General features: G+C 37.3%; 1 protein-coding gene across 2 annotated transcripts in view; it reads right to left on the bottom strand.

Annotated features, from left to right (window-relative positions):
• Nucleotides 1-23,614, bottom strand: part of PDZRN4 (PDZ domain containing ring finger 4) — a gene marked incomplete at both ends in the record, with an annotated part of 372,143 nt that overhangs the window by 136,309 nt on the left and 212,220 nt on the right. Inside the window, one exon of one of the 2 annotated variants that reach the window (XM_082849940.1) lies at nt 7,641-7,709. The exons of the other annotated variant lie outside the window; for it this stretch is intronic. Within the exon in view, the coding sequence (XP_082706066.1) occupies nt 7,641-7,709 (69 nt within the window). Of the gene's footprint in view, nt 1-7,640; nt 7,710-23,614 lie in introns of those variants that run through there. 2 annotated transcript variants of the gene reach the window in all.

Below are 23,614 nucleotides of genomic sequence, written 5' to 3'. Positions count from 1 at the left end.
AATAGTGGTCTTTAATCCATGGGTTTATTATATTTTAAACCATACTTATTAATTCTCTTTGTTCATATACCCTTGAAAAGAATTTTTTAACTTTTTATTATTTAAGTAAAGGTACCTGAGACAGACCCTTAAGAGCCTTAGAAGTAAAAGGTTAGCTCAGAAAAAATCTAATTTCCACTGAGAAGAGAGCAAGTTTCTAAAAATTTCCTATAGTATTTCTAAAAAGCTACATAAAGCAGCAGTGAGGGGATATTCTTCACTAGGACCCAAACTACCATTCAACAAGATTTATAGCTTGTTACAAAATGGCACAAATTAGCAATTAGATGTTATATGTTGGAACACAGAATATGGGGCTGCTACCTTTTAAGCTTTTTGTTGAAAGAAACAAAGAATACTTCATAATAAACTTTAAAGCTGTTACTCCACATTGGGAGTGAAAGAATTAAGAGAGAAGGAATGAATACAGCTGGAAGGGAGATGGAGATGGACGGAGCAGGTTATATGGATGACTTTGGAAATGTTGCATTAAGATATGAAAATCACAGTTGTATTTGAATTACCTAGAATTCTAAATCTGAAGACAACATTACCACCCAGTGGTACCTAAATCCTTATTAGTCACAAGAAGAAGACATTTATTAAGAATAACACCTAAAATTCTTATGGTGTACGCCGCAGAAAGGGTTATGAGAGAAAACAGTGATTGAGGCAGAGCTTGTTCTGGGCAACCTGCTCAACTTTATTTCACAAATTATAAACCTTTCAAGGGCAGAATCCTTCATAGAACTACAGTCTAGGGCCTCTACTTGAGTACCTAGTGATTTAATTTTTGTATCTTTCTTAACCATTTAATAGGATTGATTGAATACCTAGTAAATGACCTGTAAAAATTCAATATATGAAAATATACCCACATAAAATGAATTTATTGAACAGTGATTGGCTGTTGTGTAAAGATTTTTCACTATCAGTTAATCTTCATAAATAGTTCCTCTTGTAAAGTTCTGAAATCACAATTTGCTAAAGATAAGCAGCCCATTTGCTACTATCTAACAGGATTGGAAGTGAATAAATATGTGCATATGTTATGTAATCATGTAAATAAAATAATGTATTTTAGAACTATTTTCAACAAATATTGAAATTAAAGAATTTTCTAATCAGATTATCCCACTTAACTAGCAAATTCAGATGAGTTGAAGAGTCAAATATCTCAGCATATCTATTAGCTAAGTTTTCAGCAACATGTCTCCTTTGTGTGTAACATGGAACCAGTGAAAATGTTTTCCTCCAGTATTTCCTCTAAATAGAAAGATATGCACCTAGAGGTAGCTGATCTTCTTCTGGGTCTAGAACAATTCAATAAGTAGTGAAAATTTGAAGAAATTAAAGGTATACATTTAAAAAAATATGTGATATTCTGATTCTTATAGTAGAGAAAGGCACTTCATTTATTAAACCTACCTAAATCATTAAGATATTTATTTGTATTCATATCAAAAATGCTCTAGGGCTTCCCTGGTGGCGCAGTGGTTGGGAGTCCACCTGCCGATGCAGGGGGCGCGGGTTTGTGCCCCGGTCCGGGAAGATCCCACATGCTGCGGATCGGCTGGGCCCGTGAGCCACGGACGCTGCGCCTGCGCGTCCGGAGCCTGTGCTCCACAAAGGGAGAGGCCACAACAGTGAGAGGACCCTGTACCGCAAAAATAAACCCCACAAAAAAACAAAAAAACTGCTCTAACATTTAAGGTTTTCTTCAAAAGGCTTGGATAAAGTAAAATCTAACTAAATGTACATGTTTTATTTTTTAATCACTATATTATCACCACCCTATGCACATCATAGTTCAAATGTGAAATCAATTTATCTTACTTTTCAAAGCAGAAGTAAAGGCGACTTTCATTTTTAACATTCACAATTTTAAGCAATTTTGCATTCTAAAAAAATCTGGGCTAAAAAAATTCGTACTCCAATGTTAGTAGTTAATCCATTTTTTATAATCTGCCTTATCCCAGAGAAACTTCTTGAAAGTGCAGTCGACCTCATCTTTGAATCCACCACTTTCTGGATTTTGTCCACATTTCTCTATTTAGATGCTCTGTAATTGTCACCACTGACCTCGCTCCAGGTTAGGTTCTCCAGGAAGCCAATTCTGCGACAGAATTTAGTGGGAAAGAGCTGAGAAGCATTCCCTCTGTGGAAGGGAGGAAAAAGAAGCAGGACTGGGCAGAAGGAGAACTGAACTATGATGCAGGCCCAACGACAGTTGCAGGGAGCTCTGGAGCTCGAGCTGCCTTTCAGAGGGTCCCAATAGAGGCTGAGATGCCCAGGCCCATGTAAACTTGCATCCATCTGCCATTGGAGAGACTGAGCCTCCTGGGAGGGGAATAACCTTGGGTGAGGGGCTCTCTGCAGATAAGACAGTCCCTGAGGGGCTGACAGTGCTCTCAGCAGCTGGGGCAACAAGTCCTTCCTGAAGAGGCACCCAGGCAGCATACCACAAATTTTCATATCCAAAGACACTGCAGTTCTTATCCTGTCTGACCACATTGGCCACTCCTTTTTAAACACCTTCTCTGCTTGGCTTCTCCCACTATTCGTCTCTTCCTTCTCACTCTATAACAGTTTCACTTTTTCTCCTTTTCTTTCTTCTCCTTTTTGTGTTTCTTAATATTGCATCCTTGGTTCACAACTCTCCTCACTGTTCAGTTTTTCTCCTCACTTTTTATATCCTTCTGGGTGATCTCATCCACCAAACACATATACGCCAGGTTTTCATTTTGAATATTCACTGTCTGCCAGCATTGCTCAGATAGCCCATGATGAACTCAGTGGCCTTTTCTCCTCTTTCCAGAACTCACCTCCCTTCTCTTATTTCTCCTCTGTAAATTTCACTATACCTCCCTGGTCTCACAAGCCAGAAGCCTAATGAATTTACCTCCTCAGGGTCTCAATTCTGTCCTCGCTTTTACATGATTTCTATCACTAACTAACTCTGCAACAGCCTCCAAATTAGCCTCCCTTGTAGTTTTGCTATGGTACCTACCCCATCCCCAACCCAAGCCCAATGTCCCCAGACACACACCACAGCCAAGTCTACACTCTTAACTCCTAACAGAGTGATTTCTCCCTCTTTAAAAACAAACAAACCAACAAACAGACACAATCCTGGGACATGGGATACTCTCCAAAGCCTGGTGTTGCCCACCACCTCTCAGGCCATGTTCTGGAGCCTGCCTGCTACTTGAGGTTTTAGTAACATTTGTCGCTTGTAGTTCCCCTACTCCAGGTCCATTCACACCTAGCACCTGTTTGCCACCTCCATGGACTTCTTTACCCTTCTATCTCTTTGATTCTCTCTCCCTTCTCATCCCCCCTAATACCCGCCCCCACCCCACATCGAGTCCCTTTGCACTCCTCCTGAAGTCTGTCAACATCTCTGTTTATTCAACATTTTCACTTATCACATTATATGAAAATTCTCTGCTTATGTGTCTTTCTTCTACTGCCATAGTGTGCTTCTCAAAAGCAAGGACTGTCACATCTGTCTTTGCATCCCCCATGGAAAAAATGAGGACTTGGCACATATTGGACAATCGAAGCTTACTGAAAGTAGTTTATTGAACTGAACAGCATGGCTAGAGTTTAAGGCAGCTGCTAATTGGTTGACAAAAGCAAGACATTATTGTGATGTGTCCTCATTTTTTCCTCTGATTGTAAAGGATAGATAACCTCATTCAAGAAAGTTAAAATGAATGGAGAATTTATTATAGAAACGTACTGGAACTGGGGAAATGAGGCCTCTCTGAAGACCTGCTATTTATTATTTACGCTTCTCTTTCTCATGACCCATGTGCTCATAGAGACACTTTCTCAAGTGTCTCTGATTCTCAATATATTTTATCCTCGTAGATCTGGTGGACCACAGACCCTCAAGCTTCCCAATCTACTTAAAGCCTTCTCCCTCTCTCGATCTCTCTCTTTCTCCCTCTGCATTCTAATCCCCTTAGTAATTGCCTGTTTCCCAATAAATATTTCTGAGACTGAAAAAAATCTAATTGCACCCTCAACTTCATGTACTAGGTAACTGCTCCTGGTTTAATCAGCTGTTAGGTATGGGGCAGAGAGGCAGGCAGAGTGATATGGTCTTTCACTAGAAGCTAGGGATGAGGCAGAGGCTATGGTCTTTCAAGGAACCATGGTGGGACTCAGTGAGTGTCTGCTGTCAGGGTGGGGTTAAAGGACAGTCAAGCACCTGACCTGCCTTCAAGGAGTGCACAATTCAGTCACACACACTTGACGGTAATACCAGACAGATGAATGTAAAAAACAAGAAACTCAAAAAGCACAAGCAAAATGCTATGAGAGTTCCAAGGTGGGAGCAGTTCCAAGGCAGCTGCTGTCAATACTGTAATTGTTGTCACTGTCCATGAAGATTCCATTTCAGTTTTGATACTAATTCATGGGTGCAGGTTGTGGGGAGACCTTCCAGTTGTGCCAAACCAGTCAATATCTGCCCCCATTTGGAACATGTTGTTCAACACCAATGAACACCCCCATTGATAAATTTCCATTATGTAATCAATCAAAAAGTTACATTCGATTTATGTATGAAAAATCAAACTTAGAAGTCAACAGATTTAGATATTACCATACAATCTCCCTCATAAATAAATCTGTTCTTAAGTCCGAAATGCCTAACAAGCTACTGCAGCTCTCTTGGTCCAGCTGGCTATTTAATCAGATTAGTACAAAACAGGCAATTTAGTTCGTGTCAATAGAAGAGCCTTGTTCAAATTACCCATTTATTAATTCTTAAGAGGTTAATAAATAACCTACTTTGAATAAAATAAATCACTGCAGATAACAGTTGTGTTCCTGGCACATATAAGAGTTAATAGATGCATGAAAATTGCTTGGTATGAAGGTTACTGGATCTACACAAACCCTAGATTCTCGCAACTGTGTTCATACTGGAGCCGGATTGGCCCAACTCCAGCTGAAAATAATTCTCTTGAAGCAACATTCTTTTTCTTCTGCCAACTGAAAGCCTTAACTCCTCTGTAGGAACAAAAAATATCAACCAAATTTAAACTTGACCTCATTTCACACCTAGGTACATTATTCTGATTGTTTCACTGGACTCCTCAGTGAGCACATATGCTTTTGTTACAAATCTGAAACTGTATTCTACTTGGCCCATGTTATCAGATAGCAAAATCTAGAAATACAGAAAGAAAATTTTAAAAAGTTCAATGTCATAATGATTCTGTTATAGAGAAATAATCTTTTTGCTCTTGGTCATGTAGGTAGTGTTCACTGCTAGTCTTAAATTTTCACATCCCCTGATAAACTTTAATTTGCCTTAGCTTGTAAGAAATAATAACAAAAGAAACAAAAAGGCAGGCGACCTGAGAATTACGTCTATAAGTAAATACATATGATTTGGATCATCAGGGGCTGATGTTTGTGTGAGCTAATTTGCTTTAATATTACCAGCTAGAAATACACAGGCTTCCAATCCCAAGTCACTTTTGTATATAGTATCCTCTCTTCTGGGGGCAGCTATGTGCTCTCGTGAACACCTGGTTAAGAACATGCTCACTTTCATGTGTGTTCTGAGCTGCTGCTCCTCCAAATAAAAATAGAAACTAGTCTGCAACACCACACGGGGCTCCAGTGTATGATATGAGCCTATCACTGGTTTCCTTTGATATCTTATCTATTCCATTAACTCAATAAAATAGAGCGCAAAGTTAAGGACAAACTGTAGGAGGGCTCCCCTTGGAAAACACACACAAGACCTTTAAGCTGGGGTTTTAACTTATCGAATAAAAGCCAGTTAAATGGAAGCTAATACTTCATTTTCACCCCCTTTATTAAAGATCATAAGTACTACAATTCAGGAGTAGAGAAAATAAAGTAAATAGATGAAGGAGTACAGGTGGAAGCAATAAAGAGTATGGCTTATCTATTTTCTCAAGATTTAGGAAGCACTTAAAGGCAAAACTACAGACAAGCACTTTAAAATTCTACAACAAAGCCTCCTTAACAAACACAGTGGTCCTTTCTGGATGCAGAAATCTGGCTTGATTTCTTAGCAGAAGATAAACAGCTTAACCGAGGCATAATCAGGGAAGATGCCACCTACTACTTCCTCCATATTATACTTTTATGTCAATTTAGTAATTCAGAGAAAAATTAGATTGATTAATCCACTCCCCTGCTCCTCCACCACCCAAAGAAAAACAATAGTATAACTCAAACTCTTATAAACCAAACTAAAGGGAAGTGTTCCACCTAGAGACTGTTTTCATGAGTCCAAGCAGATGAGAGCTTATCTAGGAATGAAGATGATTTTAACCTAGGCTCGCAAGTTTATAGTAAAAAGAGAAGCAAAATGTATTGCCCCTGGTGTAATTAACAATGTTAATCTTCCTTTTCCTCTCTATGGTGATAAAGGAGTCATTTTTATATTTAATTAATGCAGAGGATCATTTTGGAAAGTGGCTAATGAGCCTCTGATCACATTACCATGAAAATGTGCATTAACATTGCAACTAAGGAGGCTGTTTCATGTGTAGCAAATCCACTTTGTAATTAGCCCACTGTGAAATGAATCACGTCGGGGGAAATCTGAGGGAACCAGTAGGCAGTGGGCACTTGGCGACCGCTGTGCCCACAGACCACCAACATCCCAAACATTGTCTTTCATCAGCAATATCATCTAAAAACAAAAGTAGTAGTGTGTCACATCTGGGACAAACCAGAAGAAGGGAGGAATAAACTTTATTTTGCCAAACAAGAAATTTGGACTTCATACACCCCCAGGGAGACCTGCCTAAATAAAATGGTGAATTAATAGAATTCTATGAAAACTCTGAAGGCTGGGAATATCATTTTCTTATTTTTATTCTGAAAAGCCCTCAGATATACACTAAAGGGACATCCAAATTTACGCACATTTTTCCTTTTTATTACAATACAAATATTGTAATAAGCTCTTGAAATTAATTTCTAGTGCTAAACAGACAAAGAAATTATAAAAAGGATCCAAGAACAAATGATAAGAAAATTCCTTTATCTACTTTTTTAATCCAAGCCGAGACATAGCATGTATTTTTTCTCATAAAATACAAATATACCAGGTCTTCCTCTTAAAACCAAAGCACAAATTCCTAATTAGTCAAATAATTCCTCTGACTAACAAGATTTGGCAAGAAACTTTTCCTGTCTATTCCAAATAACTGAGCTCACAGACCTATTAAATCCCAATATTTATGCAGACAATGATACATTTGATTTTCAAATGTCAACACTATTCCAAAATGAAAGAGGGGCTTGAAAATATTACAGACATGGATCTCAGTGTTACTCCTTTTACTTAACTGACATCTTGGCAGTAGATACAAAAAAATGTTAAAAAGAATCCCACAGGAAGTCATCTGAAGGGGGAGTGGCAAGGAAGCTGAAAACTGCCACCCCAAACCAAAATAAAAAGCCCCCAGCCAGCAAGTCTGCCCTTCATTCTGAAATCTACAGAAAGAAAAAATAAAGCTAGCCACAGTTCATTTACCATTTTTCAGACAAACACAAAGCCTGGCTATTTAGTTGCTGGTAACAGACCCTGCACTCACCTGGGAAACTTCATACAGCAGTTTGTAGTGTTCCTCTCTTTTCTGAAAAGTGCACAAATTGCAGCCCATTCTAACAAGCAGAGAGAGAGAGCAAATCTTCTAATTTCCCCAGAACTGAAAGGCAAGTGAACTGAAAGGGAATCACCCTCCAGACTTGACTACTGTTTTTCATCAGTCACTTCAGTCCAGAAACACAGACAAACCGCTGTTAGCTGGAAGCACAAGCCAGGGTGCTGTGTGGCAGCATGCTCTTCTTCGCTTTCCCTAAGTATCTTGCACTCACGGATACACACACAGAGTTTCCAGTCAGTTCATGGCAACACTCCCCCTGTCTCTGCATCAGTGCACATGACTACACAGATTCCAGCTCATGAATATTAATAGTACCTCATTGATTATTTATGACAGAACATGTTAGCAGGGAGGGGTGTCATAGCTGCTGCTGGTGACAGATGAATATTCACTAATTAAGAAGCAAATGTAGTGTGGTTAAACAAAATTCACTTGTGTCAATACCATCTCTGTTTATTAAGGATAGAGAGGTTGAGCATAGGGCATTTCAAAGAAGAACATACACTTAATTTCTCCATTAATGTAAGCTTTTAATATGGGAGTAAGAAATTCAGAAACAGAAATATTATACTTAGTTCACATCTCCATGTTTTGTCACAATTAGAAGAAATATTTTCAGTATTATTAAGTCTAGGGGAAGATGGATAGGAGCAATTATTTAAATTTATAAAATAAACACAGAGGCAAAGGATAATTTGGGGAGTGATGTGGGAAAAGAACAGAAGATGGGGGGTGTCATTCAGAGTTTTAATCCTGATCCTACAAAAATAACTGAATAGTTTATATGTAAAGACCATTACTTACTAGGGAGGAAATAAGACATATTTTCTTAATCTAAATAAAGAACATTTAAGCAAGTATCAGTAGATATACTTGTACAGATAATAAATATTTTAATTAGATAATGGGGCATATCTATTGAATGTAAATTTGCAGCCTTGTAATACATGCAGGTCTATATTTAAAAATTAGATAAACACAATGCCTTTTCTGAGAAAAATTTCAAATGCATATAGTATTTATGCTAATTTTATTAAAGTCATATATAATATTTCAGAAAGCTGACACTGGTAATATTTAAATTCTAATGTAATGCACATTGACTCCATTTATGATTCTATACTTAGAGTTCATAATATACAAAGGTGAACACAGACTTAAAAACTAAACTTAAATGTTTAGATAATAGAAGTAATGAATTTAATTTCATACTCTCGCAATATATATATTGCATTGCAAGCTGGCATTTTTTTGTCCCTTAAAGATATGCTGCAAACAGCTAAAGCAGATAATAAAAGAAAATTCCTTTTGTTCCTGTACTGACTTATCCACAACCTCTGCTAATTAAGAAGTATGTCCTTGTACCAGCACATCTTTAAACTGGACAGGATAGCAGGTGGGTTCCAAAGCAAAAATAATTACTTGGAAACTGATGACTCTGGTTAGGAATTACATTGGATCCTGAAGATTTTTAATTGCTCAACACTTATGGATAGCTACTTTTGGGGGTCCAATTTCCTAAAAGTGCTTTGTCAAATGTTTAGAATCGATAACAGGAAATGATTCTAATGAGTACTAATTGTTAACAAATTGGCTTTGCAACTAGCAACACCTCAACACCAGCAAGGAGCCAGGAGATAAGCAATCATCTGCTGCTTATCAGTCATTTCCCTTGGGATGTAATAATCCGATTTTTCTGGGCCTAATTTCACCTAACAGCCTGGATGAAAGCCAAGCTAAGAGAACTAGATGAAAGCGGCATCATAATTGAGGACCTGATGTGAACAAAGTTTACCAGGACTTCCTGCAAATTAGAAACCACTTGTAGTAAATATTAATTATTTTGATTCCTTTATGAAAATGATATTTCAGGGAAGTATTTGAGGGGACCTTTGTGAAAGTCAGTTGTGGCCACAAACAGATGCAACCTCCTTAGGTGCAGTTGTAAAATATATATGTTTGATGCTTTTTAAAATTTTAATTTTCTTTGACTCTCTACACCACTTCTCATGAAGTGTTCTTATGCTAGAGATCACATCCTCAAAGCAAGCACTGACGGTTTTTTGAAGGATTCTATATTGCTGAGCTGTGATAGAATTAATGACTCTCAGATGTTTAAATTCTGTGCTTTAAAAAGTCAGATCAAGGAATTAGAATGCAGTAAGGCAAGGATGGTTCACTCATCTATCAATGAAAGTGTTTGCTTCCCTTACTGATAAAAGTCTTTATGCAACAGGTTTTGAAAGCTAAGTAGGAAACAATTATTGAAGCTATGGTTGCTTATTGGGGCTTTCTTATAATATTTTGTAGTTGGTTTGTAAAGAAAAATTAAATAATCACAGCTTTAAAATATTTTCTTAGTCATAAAAATGTAAAGAACGAACAGTGAAGTAAGAAATTTCAAATTAAAGCTATTCTTTCAGCAATAGCTTTTTGGCTGTTTTCTTTACTCATTACTATTTCTGCTATTCTCTAATTTCTATCTCAGGAAGCAAAGGCAGCTTCTCCAATCATTTATCAAATGCTGCCCTTGGCCCATGCACCTTGGAAAGATTCCATCTTTTGCTCCTAATGGGTTCATCCTGGAGAATTGAAAGGTGATTTGAAAAAAAGAACTATAATTCCAAATTTCTCTAAATTTCAATAGAGAATGAGGGTTAGATTTTTCCAATGACTAAACTGTGAAATATTGTATTAGAATATAAAGTCTGAAGCAAATAGAGACAAATGAGTTAACCTGAACAATGTTTTAACAATGTAAATAGATTAGATATTATCTGTCTTGGACAGTAATAGTATGGAAGAGTATGGGTTAAAAATAAACAGAGAATAGATGTTTATTTTCCCAAATATCCTTAGGAACAAATTCATCAAAGTGTAAAAACATATGTTGGGGTGGGTATATATTTCAAGATATAGTTGTTTATTTTCATTGCTTTTAATTTATGTTAGTTTACTCCCCTCAAACACAGTGGCATTCAAAATAGGAGATGTTCATCAAGATCTGGAGTGCTATATAAGAGGGCTCAGTGAGAAGTAAATGAAAGAAAGGAATCCAGCATTTACCTTGCTTTTCCTATATAAACAGTACTACTAGACTAACCAAATAGTAGATGAGAGGAAGTTTCTCTTTATAGAATTATGCCAGCTAACAAACCAAAAACAGGAATGATAGAGCATGCCCATGCCAGCAGCCCTTAATTATTTAATGGACCTAGTAGTGAGAATTAATGGCTGCTGACATGACACACTCACGCATACACACACACAGGAGATAACTGGACATCGTGTACCACCTGACAGAAGAAAACGACACCTTTCCAAAAACGAGTCTTTCCCAAAGTTGAGCAAATTACATGGAATGTGGAGGACCAAGGAGCATGTTAAATTATGCCATGGAGATGCAGTCAGCCAAATTCAGACTGTGGGCAACTCAACATCGATAGATACACATTCCAGTTTCTGAGAGAGAAGGAGAGAGTGAGAGAGAGGAAGAGAGAGGGAAAAGGGGAAGGGAGCTAGAGAGAGGGAGATATGATGGCTAGGAAGTCTACAGATTGAAAGAGACTTTAATGACATTTTATAAACAGACATTACTAAGCTATATGTTTGGGTATGCAAATCATTTGGGTGATAAAATGATAAATAAACCTAAGAAAATGATTACCAAAAAAGTCAAGAGGATGGTTACTCCTTAGGGGTAGAGAGGGGGTTGTGTTTGGAGGGGACACCAGAAAGTTTCAGCGTGGCTAACAAAGTTATAACTCCTGATCTGGGTAGTGGTTTTACTAGGTGGTCATGTGATAATTCATTTAATTGAGCTTTGTTTTATGTGTTTTCTATATTTTTCCTACATTTACAAGAAAAGATTTAAAAAACTAATTAACAAAGAGAGTGTACCTGTGTTCCATCCCTGGTGGTCAATACAGTACACAGTTGCAAGCCCTACCAGAGAGAGATGGACAGTCCAAATGTGCCTATTTTGAGCCACCGATCCCCTTGAGTCTGTGACAGCTGCCATCAGTTGCATATGATTCTTTCTCTATTGCCTTTGCAATGACTGGGGCTGTTTCTCCTATGTGGGTGTGGACGTTCGGTAAGTAACTCCACTCTCTGACCCTGTCTCTATCCTTGCCACAGTCATGTGTGGATCTTCTAACTAGGCTGTGACTACCTATCTTGACACCTAGTATACAAATTTCCACCCTAGTCTCAAACTTGCATTCATTTTAGGGATATATCTGGGCACTTTTGAGTAGCCACTTAGCTGCCTAACATTTTCTAAAGTTAATATCTTATATTCAATCACAAAGAACTGAGGCTCAGAGAGACAGGGACTTGCTCAAGGTTAAACTGAGTAAAGAGATCTGAACTCAGTTCTCCAATTACAAATTCTGTGGTTGAATTCGATAGCTAGTTTGCTGAGCTATCTCTCTTGTACAGGAAGCTAGAGCTACATCAATATGCCTTTACATGATCCTGATGACAGGAAATGAAGGCTAGCCCTTCAAAGTGCTGAAATGAAGTGAGAGAGAGAGAGAATGAACAAACCTTTAAAAAGATACATATAGCCTGAAATAATGAAAGTGATTTGTAGTTAAAAATGTAAACTTTATCAAACTACTGAAAAAATTTTAATATGTCACAGCTAAATCACTTCAGTTGGCTAAAACCCCTCCACAGCCTTCATTGCATGTGGTCCCCAAGTGCGCAGTAGAAAGTAGAAGGAAGGACAACTCATCCCGGTTTGCCTGGGATTTCCCTGGCTTTTAGCTCAAACTTCCCTATCCTGGAAGGCCTACAGTCTTGGCAAACTGGTCCCTGGAATGCACACCTCTTTTTTTAGGCTCCAGCAAAGCCAAACGGCTGTATAAGGGTCCCCATCTCTTCCTACTGTTGGCCCAGATTTTACTTCATCCTGCTTATTCTTCAGAAACACAAATCAAGCTATTGTGGTTCAGTTTAATTTTTTTTTTTTTTCTATTTTGTGGTACGCGGGCCTCTCACTGTTGTGGCCTCTCCCGTTGCGGAGCACCGGCTCCGGACGCGCAGGCTCAGCGGTCATGGCTCACGGGTCCAGCCGCTCCGTGGCATGTGGGATCTTCCCGGACCGGGGCACGAACCTGCGTCCCCTGCATCGGCAGGTGGACTCTCAACCACCGCACCACCAGGGAAGTCCCTTGTGGTTCAGTTTAAATGCTCTCTCCTTCCTGGACTCTTGAAGTACTGATCTCTTCAACTTGTGAATTCTCAGTGCATTTTATCTGTATCCATCTCAAGACACATAACACTTCTACTTTACATCATTTTTACATACATGCCTTACCCCTCTTATTGGACTATGAGACATGTGAGGACAGCAGTAACATAAGTCCTGGGCAGCCTGAGATGAGTTGGTCAATTGATCTTTGACTTCCTCAAAATACTAGCCTGCTGTCTTTCACACTGCAGGTCTGCAATAGAGGCATAGTGAATGAATGACTGTTATTGGGATATGAGAACAGACCTGATTCTGGCAAAGTGACATATATTTGTGTTTCTACTCTATACCTAACTTCCAGGTGAGATTTTTTCCCCCATTAGGACTGGTTCAAGAACATTAAGTCAAAGGACTGAAGAATCATAAGCATTAAGATAGATTTAATCTGGTTCAATTCTATATACATAAATTTGAGAATCCATGAAACAGAATTTTTTGTACCAGGTACACAAATAAGTAAAGAATGATCACATGAGTTTTATCAGTTATTTCATATATATATATATATATATATATATATATATACTATGTCTACATTTCAAGTTATACTTTGTTCCACATATTAGTCACATATTCATTTATTTATTCCCCAAATATTTATTGGGCACTTATGTCTGGTGGTATAATAATGCAAGGTGTTTGAAATTATACATCATCTCATTTGATGTTTACAATTTCTCTGAAGTAAACATGTCAGATATTATCCCTTATTTATTAATGAAGAAATTATTAGATGTTGAAATTCCCAATGCCAGGAGACCTAGAGCCTTTGTCTTTTGGCTCTAAACCAGTGTTTTCTCCAGAATACTATGCAATATCAACTAATATCATGAATTAACAAAAATGCTTCTGTTGATAGTACACACGTGACATCCATTTGCTTAGTTACAGCTCCAAGGACCAGTGTGTAATGGAGCATCCTTTTCACACCGAAATCACTAGGTGACCATCTTCATTTTGTATCTACAATTATTGCTTGCAGAACTAAGAGGGCTTTACCAACTTATGGACTCCTAAGAATGTCAAGTTATTAGACTAGACTCCAATGGAAAGAATGGTGTGGATTGCAAGGAATAGGACTAGGGTTCCATTTGAGCTTTGTTACTATTACCTGTGTCACTTTGTGCAACTTACATACTCTGAAATAATACTTACCTTGAAGGCTGATTGTGAAGATGGAATGAGATAAAATACATGAGAAGGGATTCATTAACCGTGAAGTATTTGGTCCATACTGGGGCAATGGTTCGGCATGGGTTCTAGAATCAGTCTGCCCTGGGTCAAGTCCCAGCTCCCCTAATTTCTATCTATGTGATGTTGGGCAAGTTGTTATTTTTTAACTATCTCTGTTTCTTTGTTTCTCATCTCTAAAGCAAGGATAATAATAGCATCTACCAAACAATTACTGCAGGGGTTAAAGTTACTGTGATGATAATGTGTCATGTATACCTGGCGCATAGGATGTACCCCCATCCCTACTGGCTACTAGTAATCATACAAGTAGTGTGGTAATGATAATAATGATCTCTGTTTCCAATTTCCAGGTTATCTGTTTCTAATTTTTCTATCATAATAAATCTCTATTACATTATTTCAAATTTACTTCATGGAAACATCATAACCATACTTCTGTCCACCTTGTTTGCTATTGTACACTTGCATGTTTGTCATTCAACAACTTCTGAAAGGCTGTTTCCCAGCCCCTTGTACAATAGAAATAGTGCTGCATTTTGTAAATGCATAAAATTTTTTTCTGTGTAAAGAATGTAATGTAATACATTCAGAGTAATAACCCTGATGTTATATTTACTTCTTTTAATGCATAATGTGTAAATGATGTGAACATAAGTGTACAAGAAACTGATGATCACATCTGAAGCAAGATTCATACAACTGTGAAATAGGTAGTTCTTTGAGAAATTTAATGACTACTAATCTAGCCCAGTATAATATTGGCTTTCTTGATTTGATCTTCTATAGGCCAATTGGCTATGTACATTCCAGGGTATCATGTTTCGGTAATGTCACACTGTTTAGCAACGTCATGGGTAAGTATGTAGGGTTTCCCAGCACAATACCATCACCGTTTTTAGTTCTACAAAAGTGACCTAGTAAATGCTCAGCAAATCCTTTCATTTACCAGAATTTTTGAACACCATGATGGATAGAGAATGGTGATAATTCTTACACATTTTTGAAAATAAGAGCTAATACTTATTTAGCATTTTTTATATACCAGTCATCATTCTGACACTACGTGTTATTCATTTGGTTTAATCCTCATGTCAACCCTCATAGGTGAGTACTATTAATATCTCCTCTTGACAAGGGTAGAAAATGGGTCACATTAGTAGTAAATGGGGGAGCTAGGAGTCAAACCCAAACAGTCTGGGTCCACTGCTTAATCAGTATTTTATACTGATTGTCACTCAGAGATAATCATCATTATGACAAATGCCTAGATGGTTAGAACAAGGCATTCTGGTGATGCTTGTAGCACACTGAGATGGAAGAATTTCCCCAAGGACCAGAAGTGTAGTCTAAAATTAACTCCCAGGTTCCAAGTTGTATCCTCAAGCATGGCTGCATAAAATAGATTGAATAAATCTAAGCAATTTCATAACCTTACTCCACTCCACTGGTGATGGAGGATTGCTGCACTGAATATGTACCAACAACCATAGAATATCTTTCCTTCTGTAATAAATATTAATAAATATTAAATGCACTAATAGTAGGGCAGTCATATCTCTATATTAAGAAATTATCAACAGTTGCTTAAGTAAATTTGGAGGTTTTGAGAAAAGTGAAGGTATACAGATTTGCTGATGACTCCCAAATTTGAATCTCCGGTTTAATTTCTCTCTTAAGCTTCAGACCCCTTATTCATTGACTAATACATTAACATGGGTTGTCCATAGCACATTAAATTCAATTTATCAAAACTTAAGCCATAATCCTCTCCCTCCAAAACTGCTGCTTTACAAGTGCTTTGCATCAAAGAACGGCCTGACCATCCCCAGGGGCTCAAGTCTGAGGTCTGAGCATCTGCCTTGGCTTTTCTCTCTCCCTACACCTAATGACCAAGCACTGTCAACTTTAACTGCTACATCTCTCTTCCTTCCTTCCCAGATCACTCTCTCAGGTTCAGGCTACTACCTTTTCTCAGCTGGGTCCTTCATTCACTCAAGAGCATTTGGAGTTTAGAATCATATAAGGAACGACCTGATGGGTTTTTGCTTCTCTCTGCCTGCAAACACACATTTATAAGCCCTTCATTTTTAATTAATTTTTTAAAAAAATGAAGTATAGTTGATTTACAATGCTGTGTTAGTTTCAGGTGTACAGCAAAGTGATTCAGCTATACATACATACATATTTTTTTCAGATTCTTTTCCCTTATAGGTTATTACAAAACACTGAATATAGTTCACCGTGCTATACAGTAGGTCCTCGTTGGTTATCTCCTTTATATATAGTAGTGTGTAGATGTTGATCCCAAACTCTTAATTTATCTCTCCTCCCCTCTTTCCCCTTTGGTAACCGTAAGTTTGTTTGCTATGTCTGTGGGTCTGTTTCTGTTTTGTATATAAGTTCATTTGTATCATTTTTTTACATTCCACATATAAGCAATATCATATATTTGTCTTTCTCTGTCTGGCTTATTTCTCTCAGTATGATAATCTCTAGGTCCATGCATGTTGCTGCAAACGGCGTTATTTTATTCATTTTTATGGCTGAGTAATGAACATTGGGGTGCATGTCTCTTTTCGAATTATGGTTTTCTTTGGATATATGCCCAGGAGTGGGATTACAGGATCATATGGTAACTCTATTTTTAGTTTTTTAAGGAACCTCCATACTGTTCTCCATAGTGACTGTACCAATTTACATTCCCACCAATAGTGCAAGAGGGTTCCCTTTGCTCCACACCCTCTCCAGCATTTATTATTTGTAGACTTTTTGATGATGGCCAGTCTGACTGGTGTGAGGTAATACCTCATTGTAGTTTTGATTTGCATTTCTCTGATAATTAGTGTTGTTGAGCATCTTTTCATGTGCTTTTTGGCCATCTGTATGTCTTCTTTGGAGAAATGTCTATTAAGATCTACTGCTCATTTTTTTATTCTTTTTTTGATATTGAGCTACCCCCAGTTCCCTGGACCCTAACCTACCTATCTCTCTCTCCCCCTCTATTCTCTCCCCCTCCAACATGCACACACATACACAAAAGAAAGTATAAAACAGAATATTGCTGCTCTAGGGGTGGAGAGTACAGTTCTGTCAATACCACTCTTTAGGTCTTTTTGGTATCTCTCTTTTTTGACTTTAACAGAGTATAGACTCTACTTTTCTATCTAGTACTGTGATATATACTCTCTCATCCTTGGAATCTGCTCACCTATTCAGTCATTATAATAATATTCAAGGTATATAAAGTTTACTTCTGGATCTCATGGAGTAAACTTTATAGTGAGAGGAAGCAGTAAATAAATAAATAGATAATCATTACATAAAATATCCAGGCAAGTAAAGGGGTTATCACAGAGTGATGTGATGGTGAGTAATTGGGTCATCCTTCTTGGCTACTCTAGAGTCTGGAATATCTCTTTTATTCCCTGCCTGCTGACATACATGTATACATATAATCAAGTAAATGTAAATTAAGAAAAATAAGGCAGGTAAGGGAATAGCAAGTAAAGAGAGAGGTTCTTTTAATAGGGTTTTCAGGGTGTGAAGTTTTCTCCACCTTCAGCACCCTAGGAAATCAATTATCTATTGTAGTCCTGGTATTTTCAGACCTACTTCATCCCATTGCCACTTTTTTCTATCATGAAAACATCCTTAATATGGCTGTTTAAAACATTAGCATTACAAATCAATATGTTAATACCACATCAATTTCTGTCAAACTGATAATATAGAATGTCTGATTGTATAACAATTCTGGCTCAGAACACCTATCATCAGAATGAGTACCTGAGTTCTTTTAAGAGTTTGAACTTATCTAGAAATGTCTTTCAACCTCACTCTAAAAAAATTCCTGGTACAAACTTGAACGAGTTACATACCCTTTAGATGCCTCGATGCCCTCACTATGAAATAGGGATATTCACAGTACCTACCACAAAGGGATTGTGTGAACATGTGTTTTACCTGCAGCCTGCTTCATGTAGCTGCTCAATAAATATTGGTTAACATTATTAGAGCTTACAATATCATCTTGCTGAAGTGTCTAAATTCTGTTATTGTGAAGATATCCAAAAAAGAGGCAGCTATATTTTTGTTTTGTCTACCGTTTTTGCCTATGACTGGAAGGATACTTTGAAACATCAATTTTCACTGGGGAAAAGTTGGATTCCTCTAAGATTAAAAAATGGTTGATATCATAGTGTTTGGCATCCAGGAAGGAGCAGAAAAGAACTACCTGGTTATGGGAGGTAGGACCTGGGCCAAGACATGGACCCTCTGAGTTCCACAAATATTTGCTGAGCACTTGCTCTTTACCATGCCCTGTGCAGGCCTCTAGAATGTGCTATACTTAAGTAGGCTCATTTGTGAGACTTTCTCGAGTGACACATGCACAAGCTCTAGTCCCAGGGCTTCGAGTCAGCAAATCTGGGATGAGACCTAGAAATACACATTTTCAAACAATCCACAGAAAATTCAGATATGTGCATCCCTTTCCCTCCTCAAAACCTAGAAGTAAGGTGTTAAACCAGACACTCTCTTGAATGCGTCCATCAGGAGAATTTCTATTATGATTACTCATGTGATTATGAAGATCTTTGGGTCTTTGTTACTAATTTTAAAAAGTAACTAACATTTCCAAAGCACCTACTATGGCAAATGTGCTCTAAGTCTCACAAAAATTTTATGAGATATATATGGTATTTTTTAACATAGAAACCTCAGGCTCAGAATATTATGTGATTTGATGAAAGTCACACAGCTGGTAAGTGGCAAAGCTGAGATTTAAATCCAGATGGGCTTTACTTTAAGACTGTGTCTTTTCCAATAAGATATTTCACTTCCCTCAGGAAGTAAGGCAATAGAGCCCACTTCATATAGCACAGTGTCTTTGATGAATGTGCTGTGAACAAAGAGCTGTGGGAGGTAGGCTTGAAGCAGTCATTGCCTCTTTTTGCAGTTCACCAGACATGTCCTAACTATGGGCTATGCCTATGAGCAATTCTTACCAGACCTGCGGCAAGGCTGGGTTTTAGCTTCTGGGAATCAGGTATGTGGTTAAACATGAAGAACTCACCACCCGCTAGAGGGACAGTGAGTGACCCAAATTAGAGATATTGGAGCCAGGCAAAGGGAATTAAGTGACTGCTTATTGGATTCTATGTTAATGAGATGATTTTCCATCATGCACCATAATTGATTAAGTAAAAGTATGAATCCATATACTCTTCTGAAAGATATGAGTCTTCTTTGATTTTCAGTATCTCTAGATACCAAGTTCAACTTGTCTGGAGCTTAGTTGCTCCATATTTGAAATCTCTTTCAAAGAGTGATGACAAAACACTTAAGGTTATTGAGGTTATAAAGCTAATGGTATCAGAGGATAATGAAGGGTATACTTTGGAAATTGTGGTTTCAGGTTGGAATTCTTAAAATTGTTTTTGTTTTTAATCCAGCTATGTGTAAGCCTCCTTCTTAGCTAGCCTGAAGTAGACCCACAAGTCTAGTGATTAAATCCAGTGAGAAGGGACCATGTGTATCCACCACATGCCTGCAAGCAAAACTCACCAGTGTAGTGGAGTCACATGGTGAATATAGCCTAGATCCCAGACTCACTACTTGGAGAAAGACATTCAGATGATCTTACAGACCTGCATCCAACTCTGTATGAAGGAGAGATGCATCTTTACTTCATTAAACCACTAAAGATCTGAAAACTGTTTGTTACCTTAAAATAGCTTAGTGTGACTAAGACACAGGGACAGCATGTCTGAGTTCATGTTTTTAAATAAATACAGTTAGCATGAAAAAGCTTAACTCATCATGACACAATAACAAGTCATGATGGCTTCTGGGGACCTCTTAAGCAATTTTGTGTAAAGCAATACAGCAACATTACCTAGCCCAATTGAATGAATATTCAGAAATAACAGTATAAAAATTGTCAGGTTTCTCAATAAGCCATCCAGATTTTCATCAGATCATTTGCTTAACCATAAAGATAAGCTATATTTTTTTTGGAAGGAAGGGAGAATAAATCCAACATAAGGACGGTCTTATATAAGCAGACTAAATATATGCACAGTGTGATCATACAGCACTAATTACCCTTTGGAGGAAAACCTTGCCCATTTTAGAAATACTCATGTTCAGAGTGGCTTTGCGTCTTAATTGCATTAAGACAGCGACTTTGTATTACCAAACAAACATAGCATAAGTAAGTTAAGCTCATTTCTAATCAAATGATGAATTATTTTCGAATAAAGGAGAGTAGGACCTGAAGGAAACCAGACACAGGATGGAATGGTTTTAGTATGGAATAGGAATTTCCAGAGCATGATGAACTTCTCAACAGAGAGTAATGAAACAACATGGGCTTCAAAACCAAAAAAATCATGGGTTTAAGGCCAGCCCTACAATTTGAGCTGCAGTAGCATGCTTGACTTTCTGAGTCTCAGTTTCCCTTTGGGAAGCAGAGTTAATAGCTTTTGCCTTGTGGCATTGTTGATAGTATTACATGAAAAACTTGTTCCTCATATAAGACCATATTTTCCTATCACAACTCCTAAGGGTCTTCCTGCTTTCTGAATGATTTGGATGAGTTACAATTGCTAACTTGTTCAAAATCTTAACAGGTAAGGATGTTAAAATATCGACTTTTTAACTGCTGAGGGTGGAGAGGGTCTAATGGCAAGGTAAAGTAAAATCTTATGATTTGGGGAAAGACTCAATGTTATGAAACTAATATTAGAAGTTAGGCAACATTTTCATGGCAGTACGTCTCTTAAGAATATACAGTGTTATGTGCAAAACATCAGAGGTATAGGACTACACAAATTCAGTAAAATTTTGGGAAAATTTTTGTAGTAGAATGAAGCTTAAAGATTTATCTAACTTAACTCACTGCCAAGCAGTGCAAAAAACAAAACAAAACAAAAAAACAAAACCCAGAGTTGAGCCTATGTTGCTAATTTTTAGTGAACAAAGAGGAGTTGTTGAACAATGAAATGAGGAATAGTTCAGGAAAACCAGAATAAGCATACATAAAAAGAGGGAAGCTACTGGAGGAGAGGAGCTTAGATAATCATGACTTGAATAAATGTCATACTGACAAATGAAATTCCCATTATGCGTGTACTATGTGTGCACACATGCACAGAGATGGAGAATGAGATGTATATGCATATTTTGTGTGTATGCATATATTCATAAAATATTGGACACTAGTAATGATTTCTAATGGAGTTTATTACTGGAAATTTATTACAATAATGATAACCAATAAAAGTTCATTGACGTGCCAGACAGTCTGCTAGGTATCTGTGAGACATAGCTCCTTTGAGAATTTATTTCATAATTTCTGCCATGTAATGGCAGATACCCAATATTCTCTTCTAATATTAATTAGTAAAATGAAAATTAGTTATATTTGTGTTGATTCTTTTTTTTGGTTTAATGATAAACCTATTTAACTATTTTCATAGGTGTAGCACATAAAATGGTGTATAATTCAGTAAGAATAAAACTACAAATAAAAGCAAATTGATAACTCTGTCAGGCTCAAGAAATACCAAGGTAATGAGCCAAGAGATTCTAATTAAAAACCATCAGTTAAATTCATTTATTCATTCAACAAGTATTTATTGACACACATGGGTCCTCTGTTAACCTTAAATGATTAAATAAATAAATCATTAAAACAGAATTCTCAGTAGAGATATAGTATACTAAACACTGTGGGATATTAGCTGGTTGAGTGATCTATTTTATATATATTATTTACTTATAAATATATGATGCATGTATATGTATTTCATTGTTGGTAATTTTTGAGTATTTCTCAGAAAAACATAAGGTAGGATATATTTAGCGAGGAGAGAGGGAGAAGTTGTAGAAAAATTGTCAGTGGGAGGAACAGTGAAAAGATGAATATTTAAGAAGGCATGGGAACATTAAAGGAATGACATATAATTTAGTCTGCAGGGTAAAGTTTGGAATCTCCTCAGGAGAGATGAACTTGACTATTGGGTGAAAAATCTTGAAGGTCTCTGTTCTTTCTGCAGTGGGTAATGAAGAGCTACTGAAGATTTTGTGTAAGGAGTGCCAACAAATAGGCCATTATTTCAATCTCTCAAGAGTCTTGAACTGGAAGAAACAGAGAGGAATCTAATAACAGTATTAATAATAAAATAATAAACCTTTTACAATAGTATGTAAATGGTCATGAAAAATGGGAATGGAAAGAAGGGGTATACTGAGTAAATGAGAGAAATGCTACAGACATAGGTTCCAAGCTGTTTTGCCAAGTGATTGGCAAGGGATAGGAAGGAATCAACAATGAATACATTTGTAAGATTGGGTGTTTGATTTCAAGGCTATGTCATTTATAGAGATAAGGAGGTCAGGAGGAAGAGTTACTGTGGAAACAGATTGGAGTTGGGTATGATGATATTGAGGTACTTCTTAGAATAAGATGTCCTCTATGGAGTTGAAATTTTGATTAGAGAGGACAAAGATAATGATACTGATACGGATGTGAAGGTCACCAATATGTATCTGAAGGTAGTGAGTTGGAAAAATATCAAAGAAAAAGATATAGAAAAAAAAAGGGTCCAGAACTGAACCTATAAAGAAATCAGAAGAGGACGGGACAGAGAAGAAAGTCAAGAGTCAAGGGAGTCGAGAATCCACAGAAATACAGTTTCAAAAATGAGGGGCTCATTAATAGGTCAAGTATGGCTGAGGATTCCAGGTAGGGGTGCAGTGCGGGGAGTGGTGGATTGGAATGCATCAGTCATCCTTGAGAGGCTGATTAGAGGAAGGAAGAGAGATCTACACAGAGTTGAATGAGGGATGGGGCAAGTGATGCAGTGTTGATAGTGGATGAAGACTATTCTTTCAAGAAGTTTGTAATGGAAAGAAGAGGAAGCTAAAATGTTATTGTAGGAGACGGTAGGATCAAGAAAGGATTTGTTTGTTTGCTTGTTTTAAAATAGGGATGAATGGAAGAAAGAAGAGATTGAAGATGCTAAAGAGAGATGGAACACAAAAGTAGAGGAAGTCAGAGTAAATAGGATGAGAGCATGGTAAGAGCAATAGGTATTGATTGGAGGAAGATTTTTTTTTCCTCAGGCAGAAGACAGAGATGAGTAAAGATTAGATAATTTAGAAGTGTGAGAAGGGAAAAGAGTTAAACAAGCTCACAGCAGACGCCTTTGCATTTGGTGATGTAGGAAGCGAGGTTACAGTTTTCTTGAGCTTAACATAAAAAAAATAGTAAGCTTAACTTACAAAATCAAGAGGTACTCAACAAATAGCAATAATTTAACATACTTCAATGCTGAAGAAAACTAAGTTTCCACAAGAACATGGAAACTGCCCTCTTAGAAGTGACAACTTGCTTTGCTTTTGTCATGATAAAACTTACATCAAGCATATGCAGAACAACTGA

The sequence above is a fragment of the Leucopleurus acutus genome, assembly GCF_964270905.1.
Source record: "Leucopleurus acutus genome assembly, chromosome: 11".
NCBI classification, from domain to species: Eukaryota; Metazoa; Chordata; class Mammalia; order Artiodactyla; family Delphinidae; genus Leucopleurus; species Leucopleurus acutus.
This window is presented reverse-complemented; position numbering and strand designations above follow the sequence as displayed.